Source organism: Cryptotermes secundus, unplaced genomic scaffold (assembly GCF_002891405.2).
Source record: "Cryptotermes secundus unplaced genomic scaffold, Csec_1.0 scaffold779, whole genome shotgun sequence".
Lineage (NCBI taxonomy): Eukaryota > Metazoa > Arthropoda > Insecta > Blattodea > Kalotermitidae > Cryptotermes > Cryptotermes secundus.
Window position 1 is genome coordinate 549,408 of NW_019737096.1, and position 17,855 is coordinate 567,262.

The 17,855-nt window shown below is 39.1% G+C and overlaps 1 protein-coding gene across 2 annotated transcripts in view; it reads right to left on the reverse strand.

Annotated features, from left to right (window-relative positions):
* Positions 1 to 12,220, reverse strand: part of LOC111870189 — a 46,830-nt gene extending 34,610 nt beyond the window's left edge. For both annotated transcript variants that reach the window (XM_023862272.2, XM_023862269.2), the window contains exons 1-4: positions 12,059 to 12,220; positions 7,577 to 7,647; positions 6,643 to 6,781; positions 4,240 to 4,405 (exon numbers count right to left, since the gene is read on the reverse strand). In XM_023862272.2, the coding sequence (XP_023718040.1) occupies positions 4,240 to 4,405; positions 6,643 to 6,781; positions 7,577 to 7,647; positions 12,059 to 12,115 (433 nt within the window). In that variant the 5' untranslated portion in view covers positions 12,116 to 12,220. The remainder of the gene's footprint in view (positions 1 to 4,239; positions 4,406 to 6,642; positions 6,782 to 7,576; positions 7,648 to 12,058) is intronic.
* Positions 12,221 to 17,855: the final 5,635 nt, after the last annotated feature.

Genomic DNA, 17,855 nt, shown 5'->3' on the forward strand with positions numbered 1-17,855 from the left:
ATACGTAATATTCATTTTATTCTTAACTATTCAAATTAACATAAATAATAACAAAAATATCAATAATATAGGTGCATATATTAATTGTCAAAAATCTGAATTAAGGATTGTGAATTATAAAACCTATTAATGTAAATATGGATCCATATTAATGCGTTATATTGAAAGACTTATCACTATTGTTTCATGCATTCCTGAAGATAACCTAAAGAAAGGTCAGAACATGCAGCATTAACATCTATGCTAATAGACGAGTTGTTGATACTGTAGTATCTGATTATTTTTATTATTATTATTATTGGAGGGGGTGGGTTTCCCCATGCACCGCGACCAGTGGTCTACTGTACGTCCCCCTGTGATATTCTACCAGTCTCTATACCCTACCGATACTGGTGCGTGCCATCAGTCCCGACTCAGCCAGTGAGTTCGGCCTCTACTGGCTCAGCAGTATCTAGATGCTTCCCCCATCTACCAGAGGCGTTAGAGACTATTGTTGGGCAGGAAATGTCCTTTATACTTTGGCTCAGAGGCCTCCTTGAAGCATGAGGTTCTTTTACGTGCCGTAAAGCTATGACATGGGACCCATGGCTTAAACTACCTCCCGGAGGACTTGTTCCCTGAATTTTTCCGCCCTTAAAAATTCCACGACCTCCGCCGGGTTTGAACCCGCGTACCTTGAGTCATGAGGTGGGAACGTTAGCCCTAGACTATGGAGGCCGCTTAGTATCTGGTTCCTTTCAGTTTCAATATATGTTGTGCTCACTGACCCATTTTATATTCTTCTTGAATGACACACAAAAAGATGCATACTATGAATTAACACTGATCTTTTAGACATCCTCAATACTTCTAAATGAATGTTCCAAAAACCATAAGGGGCTTCAATCTTTGTACTGCACTTGCAAATTCAAACAGCCCAGTCACAAAAAATGGTAAGCTACTCATACAAGTTGAGGTTTGATCCACAGCAGATGATATTCACCATTATGTCAAGGAGAATGCCTCTGCTGTAGCCTACCATAAGGCAAATGCAGTCAGAGGTAACGATCACTCATCTACAAATGCTTGGAGATTTTTCTCCATACTCTTCGTGCTCATTCAGAGTGTGGTACTTACCAAAATATGATAATTTCAAACATCAGCAAAAAGATCATAACAAATTTTTGTCTTCCAGAAGGACATGAATGTCTGCATGCATACACATCACAACCTATGCATTCTGCCATTTTCATGTATATAATCTTTCATCACTGTAACCAAACTTATACAAGAGACCAGGCTACTGAATAAGCTCTATGTAAAATACCTATTCACTGGAATTCCTTAATTTTTTCTTAACTGTCTGATTTTGGCTGCAAACATCTCTCTTCCCACATTACATTTAGATATACAGTAAAAATGAATCTCCATGAAGAGACTAAAGGCAAAATTTTCCTTCGCTTAAGTAATTAAGCACCATACCTTGAAAGGTTGGGGGAACACAGCAGTGTAGTTAGTTGAGGCACTAAGCTACAAAGCAGAAAGTTGTAGGTTCAATTCCCTATGATGCCAGTGGATTTTCAAATTGACCTAATCCTTCCAGTGGTGTCTATGGCCCTAGGGCCGACTCAGCCTCTAGCAGAAATGAGTACCAGGTATCTTCCTCAGGGTAAAGAACATGTCTGGAAAATGTGGTAGTCTCAGCATTTCACAATCCTATGGGCCTTCATGGCCTGTTATAGGGATAATTTTGCCTTTCTTTACAAAGGTGTATGGAGGTATAGCTCCACAATTCTTGACCCCCAGGGGAAAGAGCCCCCGATAACCACTGGATAGAAGGCTGGATGGGCCCAAGAACCAGTTTGGATATTGTGGAGTAGCAAAAAATCTCTTGCCCCTGTTGGGAACCGTAACTCCCACAGCCCACAGTCTGTTGCCATAGTGACTGAGCTATCTCGAATCCCCAGAGAGGTTAAAGAACATTAACCTTTAACGTACGGACTTTTAAATTGCCAGGAGCCCTTTACGGCTGGAATTTAAATCACCCTACTTAATTATCACCGCAAACTTTTAGAAAAAATGCATATTTTCCGTTCTATGCAACATAGAAATATGAACTAAAAAGAACCTGAAAGATAATAAAATTTTCTACATATACGTAAAAGAACAAGTTTTACAAATGAAAATTAACTGTGAATATTTTGTCATGAAATGCAAAACATACTCTTTATTATATATGTTATGGAGTTCAAAGGACTTACCCATTGTTTTTTCTTCAATCTTGAATCATAATGATATTGTAGATATGATCACACTATATGCAATAATATTTTGTTCAGACTGTATGCGAGTTTGAACTGCGTGACTTCACAGTTTAGGCTATCTCACACTCTGACGCCCGTGTGCCATCTCTCGAAGCAGTCCTCCACACAGAGGGCAACGTTACATTTTTTACAGCAGTAGGCCGTGGTTCTGCGCTTCTTATTCTGAGAACAAATATGACATCTTTGTTTTCCTTTGGCTGGCCAGTGTTGTGAATGTTTCACCTTCAGTTGACTCAGTTGGGCCCCAGATGAACTTGGCCTCCCCCGAGAAACGCCACTGACCGTGATATTCGCCTCATGAGACTGAAGAATCAAATCCCGCACCAATATTTCGCGGAACTTTTTGTGTGTCATCACAGATTCCACTTGGAGGACCAGTGAAATCTATTTACTTTGGCGAATCCCGGGTCTTCTATCACGAAACCTAATTTCCGTTTCCTCTGCCTCGTCTGATGATGATGATGATGATGATGACGACAATGTATCTGCTCGAGGTTTAAAGAACTCACTGATATCTTCTAGCTCTTTGTCAGATTCCTCTTCTATCAATACTTCCTCCAGCTCTTCTGCATCGAGAATTTTGGAATATCAGGCACGTTTTTGAGGTTCCATCTTGGAGGAGGGGGGTTTCCAGCAAAATCGAATAAATTATGATGATTCACAAAGACTCGCAAAATAGTGATGCAAAGTAACTGTAATAGTATGGTACAATAGGCCAGAAGTGGCAGCAGTACAAGAGACTTAGTCCCACCCCACTAGCAATAAAAAATAATAATTGTAATAGTAGTTGAAAAGGTGCTAGTCCGACACTGATACGGAAAGTCACAGTGACGAAGATGCCTACTACTCACAAACAAATACTGGCTCAGTGGGTTTATACCTCTTCTGAGACACAAAATAATATAAACAGAAATATATGAGAGTCTGACACTAACATTTTAAGCGAAAAAAAATATAACACAATCCGACACTGACTTCCTAACTGATAATTCGCCACTGAAAACCAATTGTTGAATACGTCACACTTCCTTGAAAGCTCTGGAAGCACTGATCTAAGCACCGACGAATATTTCCTCTTCAGTTCTCAGAACAAAGCTGGGCTACATTTGGCTCACCAGGTCATAAACAGTCATATATAAACATAAATAGTTTCGAAATCAGGACCGAGACAAACGATTTGTTCGTTCAGAGCTAAGGAATGAACCACTGACATGACATCACGTAGGTTTCTTTTGGTTTCAAACCCAAGGTCAAACTGTCAGCACTCCTAAAGAGTGTGCATGTCCTGCAACATGTATAGTTAGTTAGTTATTGGAGAGGGTGGGTTTCCCCATGCACTTAGACCTGTCTTGGTCCATTGTGCTTCCCTCTATGATATTCTACCAGTCTCTATATCCTACCGGTACTGGTGCTTACCATCAGTCCCGCCCAGCCAGCGAGACCGGCTCTACTAGCTGAGAGGTATCTATAATGCTTCCCCCATCTACCAGAGGTATTAGAGACTACTGTTGGGCGGGAAACGTCCATAATTTTGCTCAGTGGCTTCCTTTGGAGACATGAGGTTCTTTTACGTGACGTAAAGCTACGACACGGGACCCACGGCTTAAAGTCCCTCCCGGAGGACTTGTTCCCTGAATTTTTCCGCCCTTAAAAATTTGACGACCTCGCCAGGTATTTGAACCCGCGTAATACGAGTCATGAGGTGGGAACGTTACCTCTAGACTACGGAGGCTGCTTTGCGACATGTATAGGTGTCATTCGGCCAACTCGGGTCCCTCCTTGCGACATGTATACGAGTCATTCGGCGGTTAAAGGTTAAGATTAATTCATTGTTAGGATACAGTGTGTTTAATGGCCACCTCCAGAAAACTTTTCACATACAATCTGAAGCAAATAAATTCCAAAAGTAAAGTTCAATCCTATGTTACCGACTTACCTTTTCGCAATTCAATTTCTGCTTCATATTTGGAGACTTTATCTTTCAACTGCTGCGCAAGACTATTCAGCTGGATGTTGTGCTTCTCAGTAGCTGCATACTGATTGGCCTCTGACTCAAGCTTCTCCTCTAAGGCAACCTTTATTTTCTTCAATTTTTCCAGCTCCTATCAATGTACATCATACATTTAAACTTCTTTAGGTAACAGCATGGCAAGAATAACAAAATCATGACACACATGAATTTGCATCCCTAGTATCTCTGAAGATTTGTTATTTTACTGTAATATAATCCATGTGTTCATGGCTTTCAGCAGGAAAGAGACCACCGGGAAGAACAAGGTGTAGGTGGGTGGACAATATTAAAATGGATCTTAGAGAGATAGGGTGGGATGGTAAGGATTGGATTGACCTGGCTCAGGATAGGGACCAGTGGAGGGTTCTTGTGAACACGGCAATGAACCTTTGAGTTACATAAAATGCTGGGAAATTTCTTGAGTAGCTGCAGAATTGGCGGCTCCTCAAGAGGGGCTCAGCTCCATGTGTAAGAGTAAGAAGAGTTCATGACTTTATTTTTATTTATGATCATTGTGGCAAAACTCCAAGGAAGGTGGATGGGGAGATAGGAAAAGTGTGATGACTGTTAGGGAAATACATGATAAGAAAATGTAGGAATTGAATTGGCTCAGGAGAGAGTCCAAAGGTGGGATTTCGTGTCAAAGAGTTCTGACACTTTGATCTCATAGTTACTTCATTAGATTAACAGCCAGTAACCTAGTTGTAATCATGAAGTTTGAGGCTTCCATGGTGGTGAAAATGTAGATTATGGCCTTCTAGGTTATGATATCATAACAGTGCTTATCAGTATTTAAGAAAAACATGCATCACTACCTTTGAGGTAGTAGCAGGCTCCTCCAAAATCTTGGTAATGTCATTTATTGCTAGTGGGGTGGGACTAAGTCCCTTGTACTGCGGCCACTTCTGGCCTATTGTACCAGCCCCAGATGATAGGTGAGGGTGATTGTGGAGCAATTGGGTGAATGAAGATTGGCAAGGGAAACCGAAGTACTCGGAGAAAACCTGCCCCAGCACCACTTTGTCCACCACAAATCCCACTTGACCAGACCCTGGATCGAACCTGGGCAGCCGTGGTGGAAAGCCAGCAACTAACCGCTTGAGCTATGGCGTGGCCTTGGTAATATCATACACTTGCTCTACAGAGAAGAGCTCTTTTTGAGGAGCCAGATGTTGCTCAGCTATTCAAGGAATTCAACACCTTCTACAGAACCTGAATATCTATAAACCTCTTCTTAAAAATATGTCACTAGTCCCTACCCTAAACCAATTCAATCCCACACTACTTCTGTGAGATATGTTTTAATATTAACCTTAAACATATGCATAAAACTTTCAAGCAGTTTCTTCCCTTGAGATCTTCTGCCAAAAATATTGCATGCATTTCTGAACTTCCTCATATATGCTACATGTTTCACCTACCTCATCCTACTGGATTTTATCATTCTAATATTAGGCAATGAGTATAAATTATGAAGTTGTCATTATGTTACTTTCTCCAGCTGCCTGATATTTTTGCCCTCTTAGATTCAAATGTTCTCCTACGCACCCTATTCCCAAAAACCCTTAACAGATGAGAGTGTTTTCCTATGGGGTCCATGCCGTGGCTATATAGTGACAGCCATGAGCTGTCAGTTCAGGGTTCAAGACAAAATTAGCTCACAGCAGTTATGAGTGACAGAACCAGTTCAGAACAGAATTCCTGAGTTAAGAGTGAATAATAGTGTCGAAAGGACATGAATAGAAGCAAGAGGAAACCAGCTGAGCTGGACAGAAGATTCAGCTAAGAAACAGAAGATGACAGATTAGTCAGGTTGCATCATGTGGAAGACTTTATTTGAGTGACTGTAATTGTAATTGTAGTCAACTTATCCAATAAATCACTTCATCTAATTTGGAACCCATTAACTTCTTGTTGCGTTACCAGGATACATGACAATACTGTTATTCCAAAATGTTTGAATTATGTCATATTTTCAACTAACGTATTAGCTATTATAAACGTTCTGTAATCTGATGATAAAGACATTTAGCTTTTCAAGAGCCTACTCCTAGATCTACTTCCCTTCTTGTGTTTATTATGGTTCCTGTGTTTTGATATATTTTGCTAAACTTCTGGGATATTCTTGCATCTTAATACTAAAATTGGTTTGAGGCAGCGCGAAAGGCAAGTATGATTGCCTTTCCAAGGCAGACTTAGCTCTGTGAGCATTTGAATATGACTTCTAGGTCACTGAAAAGAAGTGAGGGAATAAAAATTACAAGTTATCTGGGAGCAGATAGTTTAGTTCACTCTGGGTTCTGTTACAGTACAGTACAGATTCCTTACCTCCTCCAAAGGCATCTGCTTTGTCATAGTGTTTGTCAGTTTGCTCTGGTACTCCTTCAGTAAAGCACTTAACTGCTTCAGCTGTTTTTGTAGAGTTTCGTTTTCTTTACATTTTGTATTAAATTTCTTTATCAGCTCACTAGAAAAAAACATAATAAGTTTACATGACACTGCCTAACTACAGTAAACTGTCAATTATCCATGCACTTTCATATGTTCAAAGATGGGAATTACACACACACAAACGTGATTCAACTTGTCCCAACTCCATGTATTCCATCCAAGTACTTGATTCAATATCTAAAGAATTTATCTATAAATTTTACAAGCAAAAGGCAAGCTGGAACCCAAACAACCTTGGACTTGTTCTTTGCAAAACAGCCCAGTCATGGAGGAATCAGAACTTAAGGCAGATCCTTCCAATTTCCATCACACACACACACACACACACACACACACACACAATGTAAGATTATTACACAGTATACTCTTAAAAATAACAATACTGATAGCATAAGGTAGTGATATGTTAAGTTTATTTATGTAAAAAATGTTATCTTAATGCAGTATCATTAGTTCAAAACAGGCGTAGGAATTGTAGTATGGGACAACAGGAAAAAATTCCTTATTAAAAATGTAGTGGATAGCATGCTACCTTCTCCAGTTACAGACCCACCATGATACCCTTGAAGTTCAGGTTCTTATTAATCTCTGCTTGAATTCTTCCTTATGAGTGGAAAATCGCCACTTAAAAGTGGCGTTTTCCAGTCCAAATTAACCATAAACAAAGAGGACCCTTTGTATATTGTGAACTTTATCAAACTGTATGTCAATATTCTTCAGTGAAGTTCGATACCAATTTTAACGATTCTCTATTATGATAAAGTTGTGCTGTAAACATCACCCGGATTAATATATTTCACTAATTACTTACTGCGTAAGAATCAGCTTCTCTTTGTATACCTGAAACCTCTTCTCCAGCTTACTGAGATTATCTTCATATTCCTGAAAGTGAAAATACAACATAAGCACCCGATATAATGCCTCACAGAGGACAGTCAAGAGCCCATATTTCCAGTTTCCAATTTAAGTTATTTACTTTGTGTGTTTAATAAATGTGTGATATGAAAGCCTCCAGATTCCATCTTATTGCATACACGGTTACACTGAAGGGTTGTTCTGCCTTTTAACATTGTTAGTTTTATACTATACTATAGCCAACATGCCTGTTAATATCCCTTTCTTTCAGGAATGATAAGTGCCTGTAAGTAACCAATACTATTACTTAAATTTCTCATGTGCCTTTCAAAGAACAACAAAATACATATATGCTGTAAAACATGTTAAATCAATAGTGAAGAATTGACTTACGAAAATAATTCATTCCATAAAACCTGATATTCCCATTGCTTTACTTGTAAAAGCCACTGACTTATGAGTCCCAGAAAAATAATCCCTCTAGTATTTTTAATGTATGTCTTAATGGCAAATAAGCACTAAAGTAAGGACAATATTACTTGCTTATGATATTTATTATTGCAAATAAAACTGTAGCATTTTATTCACATTTATTTAATCATGGCTGATGCAATGCTACAATGCAGCTTCATTAGTGTGTGAATAAAGTCTTTCAAGTGCAAGTCTTCATGGCTAGAAAACAAATATAGACTGCATGTTGGCATAGTAGCAGCAGCAATATATGATACTAATTTACTGACAGGTCCATCAACTATGAAGGAGACAAGGTGCAAGCTACAAGCTGAATGATTATATGACAGTCATGGCAAATGCAATGCACAAATATTAGAGACAAAAACATTTATTAAAAGACTCCACCTTCCCATGTTTTGGGTACATATTTCTCCCACTTCACTAAAATAACTTCTTATGAATATAAGTGGTTTGGGTAGATTCTAAAGGGTTCTGACAATGGTGTATAACATATAGAACTCCTGGGCTTTCGGACTTTTTCCATCATCTGGTATTCTAGAGAATAGAAAGCACGATGTTTCGGAAACTGGATCTGTTTCCATCCTCAGGTGAAGGGGGGAGAAGACACCTACTCTGTTGGGTCCCTCAGAAAGAGCTAATCTCAATCACTGGACAACCCATCAGATTTACAGATATATTTAATCACTTGAGACTAGACTAATTTGGCAGGAGATAAGTTGTTTGTTGTAGCAAAAATGGAGTTCATTAAATGAAAAACCAGTAAAAATCAACACATTACACTGCAGCAAGAATTCTTAAATGGAGTGTCTGTAACATGAGGGATAGCTGTATATTACTCAAAGCAACTCACATGTCACATTTCTCTGTGTGATTTCTGACAGAAATTTCAGTCAGCTGTAATCTGTAGCACATGTAAGTACTATATACTGGATGACCAGGGTTAAATTACAGAGAAGAAGAAGTGACCACCACACAAGACAACTCAGCCTACAGACCAATGGTACGGGGAGCTTTCTCTGAGGGTAAAATGACTGAGGGCAGGAAGTTAAGTCCCCCTCTGTCTAGTGCCAAGGTTAAGGCTGTGCAGAGCTATACCCCTGTGCTCCTATACATCTCCAAACAAGAAAAAAATCTGTCCTAGTCTGATTCTTCCACATATGAATCTCAATGACTAGAAATAGTGGCTGGCTACAAATATCATGATCTTACACAAGTTACAGAGGGGACATTCACCAAGAATACATAGGAGAGATTTATTCCTGCAACCAGAATAATCTTCAATAACAAGAAATAAGACATCTATGCTTAAATACAGCATTGGCTTGTTCAAGTTAAAGACATCACCAGTTCCATTTCATGTAGTTTAAATACCATGATGGCATATGACACATAACAATCCAAAACAACTGGACAATGTTGTGAATTTCCCAAGCATGGCCCTTCAAATATCTAAATATACATATACAGGATGTCCCAGGAGGAATGTGCCAAACTTCGGGAGGGTGTTCCTTATGTTAAAGTATGCCGATATAACCCAAAACACCTATGTCCAAAGTTGAACGGTTACGGAGATAATGGCCCGAGAAAAGTGTGGTCTTCTAGCGGGTCCACGGATTATACCTATCAGCTGAGAGGAATTATCTCTGTTTGTCCTTGACTGCCGTGATTCATCCTATCCGTGCTTATGGAGTTGGCTTTATCAGAACGCGCAGTCAGCACGTTACGTCATCGCTTACCATTCATGTGTCATGTACAGTGCTTGGAACTCTTAACGACAACTTTGAGATGGCATGCGAGTTTTTTGTACTTCAATTTTATGGCTTCATGTCACTCACAAGTTAGTTTGATGTTACGTACATTATTAACGTTACAGAATCCACATATTCCTGCCAGTTTTAATATCTATTTTGTAATCAACAAGTGTGTAACCCCGGTCAAAGTTTGACACTTCTCTGGCCATTATCTCCGTAACCGTTCAACTTTGGACATAGGTGTTTTGGGTTATATCGGCATACTTTAACATAAAGAACACCCTCCCGAAGTTTGGCACATTCCTCCTGGGACACCCTGTATATGAATAGTCTTATCTACTGGCTGAACCACAATATTTTGTTGAGGATCCATGAGCAGATCACACCCTTCCACACACTAAAGCTAGAAATGGGTTTCTAAGAGCAAGAAAAGTCAGAATTCCTCCTAACCTCTACAAGTGACGAAGAACAGCAAATCTCAAACTGTGCCATTTGTATGCTGGGACAGGAGCACATGCATTCTACTACTGCATCTGCAACCAAATTGGCTTTCACTTCCCCCAGACCTATAAATGTACAGTCTGCAGTCAATGTTGCATGCGATCTCAACATTTCAGTCCATTTTGAATTTTAGTTCTATCATATTTCACAAATGATGAAAATTTTGTATGGTTGTATTTGGCACTAACGTGTACATACTGAGCTCTTTGAATGGCTATATGAAGTAAATTAATTTACTTCATACAGGCACTACTTGGTCCTGTCTGAGTGCATGTTCAAAAACGCTTTGAAAACTTACCCTACTCGATCATTGTTTTTATAAAGTGGATGAGTTTCTCTTGTGTGAGACAAACACTAATCAATTATAATCACATAATTCATGAATAATCGGTTTTGGGAATCCATACTGCGCAGTTTTCCTTTCTTTCTTCCAGCAACCAAGATAACACAGTCGGAGATGTACCTGAATGGGCTACTCTGGAGAGATTGCAGATGCCAAGAAGCTGCACCAGGAAGGAAGAACAGATGTAATGAGATGTTGCAGTGTAGAGTCTACAATGAAACGTTATACCAGTACTATCACCAAATTCACCAATATTATCTCAAAGGCCGCTCCATAGCTTCAGCGGTTAGTTGCTGGCTTCCCACCGCTGCGGTCTAGTCAAGTGGGATTTGTGATGGACAAAGTGGTGCTGGGGCAGGATTTCCCCGAGTACTTCAGTTTCCCCTGCCAATCCTCATTCCATCAAATTCTCCATAAGCATTATCACCAGTACAGGTACAATAGGACATATGGAAGCCGACGTGCTGAGGGGACCTAACATGGATTCCACCTCACACTATATGAAATCTTAACTACTGTAATCTACTGTAATCTATTGTAAATGATTGTAAGTATTGTAACTTTATTCTCTTATTGTAATCAGCCAATGTACAGAAAATGACTTGTCCTATATCATGTAACAATGATCTATAGAGATGAAATAAATAAAGGACCCTGAGAACTATACCAGCAGTAGTGTAGGGCCTCCTTTGCTGGACAGGTCAAAGGGTAGGCATCAGACGAAGAGAGACACCAAAAACCAAAAATTGATGCCGGAAGCAGCATCATCAGCAGCAACTTGAAGCACAGAGCAAATGATGCTCGAGATGGTTCAAGTTCGTATAGCAACAGGCGTGAACAGAGTGGTTTGAACGGCTGTTGTACTGCGATGTGGAAAGCAAATGGAAAAGCTACCACATTATCACTTTTCCTGGATGGTCTCCTTCCAAAAACAGAGATACCATGTATGCGAGATGTTTCCTCTGGAGACAAAACAAACCGGAGGGGCGGACAGAAGTGACCAAAAGACGAGGAAAAAGACGTAAGAAGATGCTCGATGACTTTGGGGATAGAAGAGGGTATTTTTATTTGAAGGAGAAAGCTTGTGATCGCATTAAGTGGAGGAACTGTTTTGGAGGAGACTGCGGACCTGTCGTCTGACAGATTACTGATGAAATGAAATATACAACCGGTAACCATTTAGAATGCGACCTATAATTGCGAAATGACATTGATAAAGCGGGAATAGCGTGTATATTACCAGCAACTGCAAATAAATATGTACGGTCAATATAATGACTTTTCACATTAATTAAATAATAAAAAAACGACGATTTTTAAAAAACATAACCACCAATTCACATGTGACTCCTTATAAACGTCGACTTACCTGCTTTTTTATTACACATTCTATGCATGACCACTGCTGATAGCTATCTGCAATCATTTTATCATATTATGTATATGTAATAATCAAGAAACACACTTTACGAATAAACCTGCATACATAACAAATATAATACTTCAGACATTGCACTACAACCTTACTGCAACGCACGTTGCGCACCGGACTTCTTTTGCTCCGTTACCAGAGTCACCAACATTCGATGCTTGCATCAGACATTTCCCTCATTTGCGAATTTTGTCTGATAATTTCCCTATCGAGAATATTTTAACACGAAGAGATTGCTTTATTGCCACTGCTTTTCAAACCAGATGGGACTAAAATTAAATGGCACACATCAGCTGTTGGTCTGTGCTGATGATATGAATCTACTGGGTGCTAATATAGATAAGAAAATCACAGAAACTTTATCGACGTTAGTAAGGAGGTTGTTCTAGAAGTAAACGCTGAGAAAACTAAGTATATGTTGCTGTCTCTTCACTAGAATGCAAGGAAGAATGCTGACATAAAAGACAGCTAACAGATGTTTTGAAAATGTGGTGCAATTCAGATATTTGGGAACGACGATAACAAATCGAAAACTGATTCAGGAGTAAATTAAGAGGGGAATGAATTCAAGTAATACTTGCTACCATTTAGTCCAGAACTTTTTGTCTTCTCGTCTGCTGTCCAAAAAACATAAAAATTAAATATACAGAAATATAATTTTACCTATGGTTCAGTATGGGTGTGAAACTTGGTGTCTGACATTAAGGGAGGAACATAGACTGAGTGTGTCTGAGAACAGGGTGTTGAAGGGAATATTTGGACTGAAGAGAGCTGAAGTGACCGGAGATTGGAGAAAACTGCATAATGAGGAGCTTCATAAGTTGTACTCTTCTCCAAGCATAATTAGAATGATCAAGTCAAGGAGGATGAGGTGGGTAGGGCATGTAGCACGAATGGGGGAGATGAGGAAAGCATATAGGATATAGGTGGGAAAGCCAGAAGTAAAGAAACCACTGGGAACACCTAGGCATAGGTGGGTGGACAATATTAAAATGGATCTTAGAGATAGGAAGGAATGGTATGGATTGGATTGATCTGGCTCAGGATAGGGACCAATGGAGGGCTCTTGTGAACACGGTAATGAGCCTTCAGGTTCCATAAAATACTGGGAAATTCTTGAGTAGCTGAACAATTGGCGGCTTCTCAAGAAGAGCTCAGCTCCATGAGTGAGTGAGTATTCTAGAAACCAGAAAACACGATGTTTTGGAAACTGGATCTCTTTCTGTCCTCAGGAAAGTAAGTGTCTTTCCCCCCTCACCTGAGGATGGAGACAGATTCAGTTCCAGAAATGTCATGTTTTCTAGTTTCCAGAATACCAGACAATGGAAAAAGTCCAATAACCCAGTAATTCTGAGTTGTAGGTTTTTTCATGTGGGGCACCCTCTCTGACGAGAGGATAGGTATGTCATTTACAAATGCTGATGGTCCTCGTCAGTGCAGTCATTTTCAGGTCCGAGCCCCATGGGACTCATGACCGTATTTTGCTGTCTTAAATTCAAGACTCCCCCAACCTGCAAGTCCCCATATTCATACCTCCCAGGAACAGAGTGGCCCAGTTTTACCCTAGGATACTGGACTGCCTTTTCATCATTTCCTACAACTCACAGGGTTAGTGGACACATTCAAACATGCCTCCATGAGGGGAAACTGACTCCTCACTAACTTGTCCTTCTTAAATCTCAGCACAGATCGCACAGAAAACACCATTCCTCCGTTGCTGTTCACAGGCTGCTGCCTAGTAAAGACAGTTGTATAGTTGCTTATTTCATGGTCTTTGCCTAGCAATGGATCTACATGCTACAATATTATTATACAGTTGATTCCAGTTAATTGGGACACACTTGAGACTAGAATTTTTTTTCCCCAATTAAGTGGCTGCCCAGAATATACAAAGTTGCAAGTAAAAGGTTAAGAAGGTATACATACATAAGATAAAAATGAGCTTTCCATTCATTAACAAAAAACTGACTTTAGATGACCTAACGAATTTGCACAAACAAGAGGAAAATATTTACCCTAAAAACAAATTTGATTCATCTGCGTATTAAACAGGCATGTGCTCCTTAGCAGTGATGGAGGAGTCAGTTGAGGGCACCCTGCCATGTTCTCTTGAGTGACTGCAACTAAACTAAATCGGTATAGGTTTCTAGCAAAGATATGAGGCTGCCATAATTGCCTTCCTGAATAAAATAAAGTCACAGTCTGGCATTAAATTTCAAGCACCCTGGTTGTCACTTGTTCATGCTTAGTTGTGTCATCCTCATCGGTTTCCTGAAATTCTGATGTATTATGCTGTTTCGCACAAATCTGGCAATTCTTATTTGTGTGTCTTGAAAAAGTTTAGTGATTCTACTTACTACTTTATGACTGTATGTGAAGGTGACCCATTTTGCTTTTCCTTCACATGTACCAGATGTCCTGATAATCACTCTTGAAAGAATGAGTTACAGAATATGAACTCTGAATCTGCTGACTAGTATTTTCTTCATTTTTCTGTTATTTCATTTCTTAAGTACAAATATATGTAGTTTCTTAAGCATTTTATCCCTAAACATCTTCTCTCTCTCTAACCCATCCTCACTGCAACAGATTGATTTAGATACATTTAGTAAACTATTTTATACATAACAAAATGGTAGAAACATAAATTACAGCTTCTGAGGAGAATAATATTATTACCTCATGCTTATTTTTGTTAGCTGTCAAATAGAACAGACAGGACAGATCAATATTTCAGTAATACTGATATTTCTCATCACTGCAAGGAGCAGGACTTTGAAATCTGTGCAATTCAATTATTAAATAAAAAATCTAACATAATTATTATTAAGCTTGTACACAGCTCCTTCAGCAGATGTTAATGAATTTCTACAGATACTAGATGCAACTTTAGAATATCTGTACAGATCAAAATCTATTTTTTTTTCGCTTAGTGGGCGGTGGAGTCCAACTGGGCCCACTCAGTAAGGCGGCCATTGATTAGCCTACTGTAGCCTGCCCCGGGTGATTATGATGATGGAGAATTTGGTGGAATGAAGATTGGCAGGGGAAACTGAAGTACTCGGAGAAAACCTGCCTCAGCGCCACTTTGTCCACCACAAAATCAAAATCTAACTTTATAATCTGTGGAGACATAAACTATTTAAAAGAAAATATGCATAAAAACAAGTAAACTCTTTACTAAAGACATACAATTTGTCGCATACAATTTTGCAACAAGAATTCAAAATTCCTCGAGTACAGCCATTGATAATATTTTTATAGATAGAACAAGGTTAAGTTATTCTTGTATATCTCCTATAGTCTTGCAGTAAATAATATTACTACAAAAGTAAATTTAATACCCTTGAAACAGAGAACCAGAACATAAATAATGAAACCATTGCTCAATTTCAGCATCTATTGGTGATGAAAGGTGGGAACCTGTTTTAAAAAATAAGGATACATACTATATGTTTCATTCTTTTTTATATATTTTTCTACAAATATCTTTGAAGTTAGGATACCTATTAAAGGAAAAAGTCTAGGTAGAATAAAAAATGACTGGATTACACAAGGAATAAAAATATCTTGCTAACATAAAAAGATTGTGTATATATAGCAGGAGCAGTAATAATCCATACGAGAGCATATTACATTGTATTGCAAAATCCTGGGAAGAGTTATATAAGAGGCTCGAATGTAGCATTACTGTAAGTTTATAGCAAAATCGGATAATCAGATAAAAGCAACCTGGAATATAATTAAACATGAAACAGGGAAATTATATCTGACTGAAGATATATCATCTCTTCTTATAAATGATGAAGAAGCAAAGGACACAGAATTAATTGCTGATACCTTCAATACTTTTCTTTTGATAATTGCTGAAAATCTAACTCACATCACAAAGTGAGAGGTGATGCCATTTCATTTTTAAAAGAGGCATTTCCTAGAAAATTCGCTGGTATGAAGACACTTCCAACCAATGAAACTGAAATAAAATACATTCCCTCAAAACAATAAAGTCATCAAATAAAAAATTAAATTTTAAGTCTGCACATCTCTAATCAGTCACCCATTAACTCATTTGTAATAACTCACCGTTCAAAGGGCTCTTCCCCATTCATCTTAAGATTTCAGGAGTAAGACCACTGTACAAAAAAAAGGGGACAAAACTGGTATGTCAAACTACAGGCCAATTTCACTATAAACTACATTCTCTATATTACTTGAGAAAGTTATGGAGAATAGGTTAAGCCATTATTTGCAGAGAGAGATATTGGGTTTTTGGACTTTATCCATCGTCCTGGTTTTTAAGGTAACTATGAAAAACACGTTTCAGAAACTGGATCTGTTTCTGTTCTCAGGTGAGGGAAAACCTGAGGACGGAAACAGATCCAGTTTCCGAAACGTCGTGTTTTTCTTAGTTATCTTAAAAACCAGGACGATGGATAAAGTCCGAAAACCCAATATCTCTGTGTGTTATACACCATCGTCAGAATCGTATAGTAACTACATTATTTGCAGGTTAATAATATACTAGTCCCAGAACAGTTTGGCTCCAGGAAAGGACTATCCACCAACAATGCAGCATTTAAACTAATAGACAGTGTATTAAAATCTATTAATAAAAAATGTATGTTGGTGGAATATTCTGTGATTTGACAAAAGAATTTAACTGTGTACAGCAAGAAATTTTCTTAACTAAATTACTTTTTTTTTTTTTGGCATTCAAGGAGCAACAGCAAATTGGTTCATATCCTACGTAACAGAGAGAAAATGAAAGACTGAAATAAAATCATAAAAAATTTAAAACAAAGTAACTACACAACTTGGGGAAAGATAAACCATGGAGCTCCCCAGGGGTCAATTTTAGGGGCTTTGCATTTCCTAATCTATACATATGACCTCTCTCCTGCACTAAACATCTCATCAATACATATAATATTTGCTGCTGACACTAGTGTCATAGTTTCTATTAAAAATTTAGACCATATCTGCATACTATTGTCGCGTATTGGGCGTATATTGCGACAAATAACTTCACGCCTTATTTTATATAGCGAATTTTATTTCACATTCGCACTTACAGTCACCCAAATTACAGATTTACGGTTACTGCTATCTGCAGTATCACAATTAGTACACTCCAAATGCCAGAATACAACTGACTAGTTGCTGGCTAACTCGGAACTAACTCGGAGGTAGCTCGAGGACTCGCTCGGCGGTAGCTCCAGGACTGACTGACTCGTAGGTAGCTCCAGGACTAATTGACTGACTCAGTACAACTGACTGTGAATAGCCTTCGCTGCTCCTTATGTAGCCTTGATCGGACAATAAGGAAAACGGCCACGTAATAGGCACCCTTGTTGCCTGGCGCTGTGTTGCTAGTAACGCTAGCGGTTGTAACCGCTGTTACTACCATAACAATCCTGTTGCGTCAACATTACATTACCGTGCGGAGGAGGGGGAGGGGAGCGCTGACTCACCCGCCGCGTCACCGCTGGCCGGGGGGAGGGGGGTTCTCCCTTGCGCAACACGTCACACTGCTCCCTCCTTAAGGCTGTTCGTCCCGAATAGCCTAGCGGTGCATCCCCGTTCCTTTTCCGTCCCATAGCTGTGCTTGCGGTGTCTCCTGTTGTTTCGGTTACTCTTCTTGCAGCGACTATTCTTCGTCCGTTACATCCGCTCCCCCCTTAAGACAAAGCTCGTCTCGAGCGGTTTCCTTTCAGCTCGCCAGAAGATCCGATTG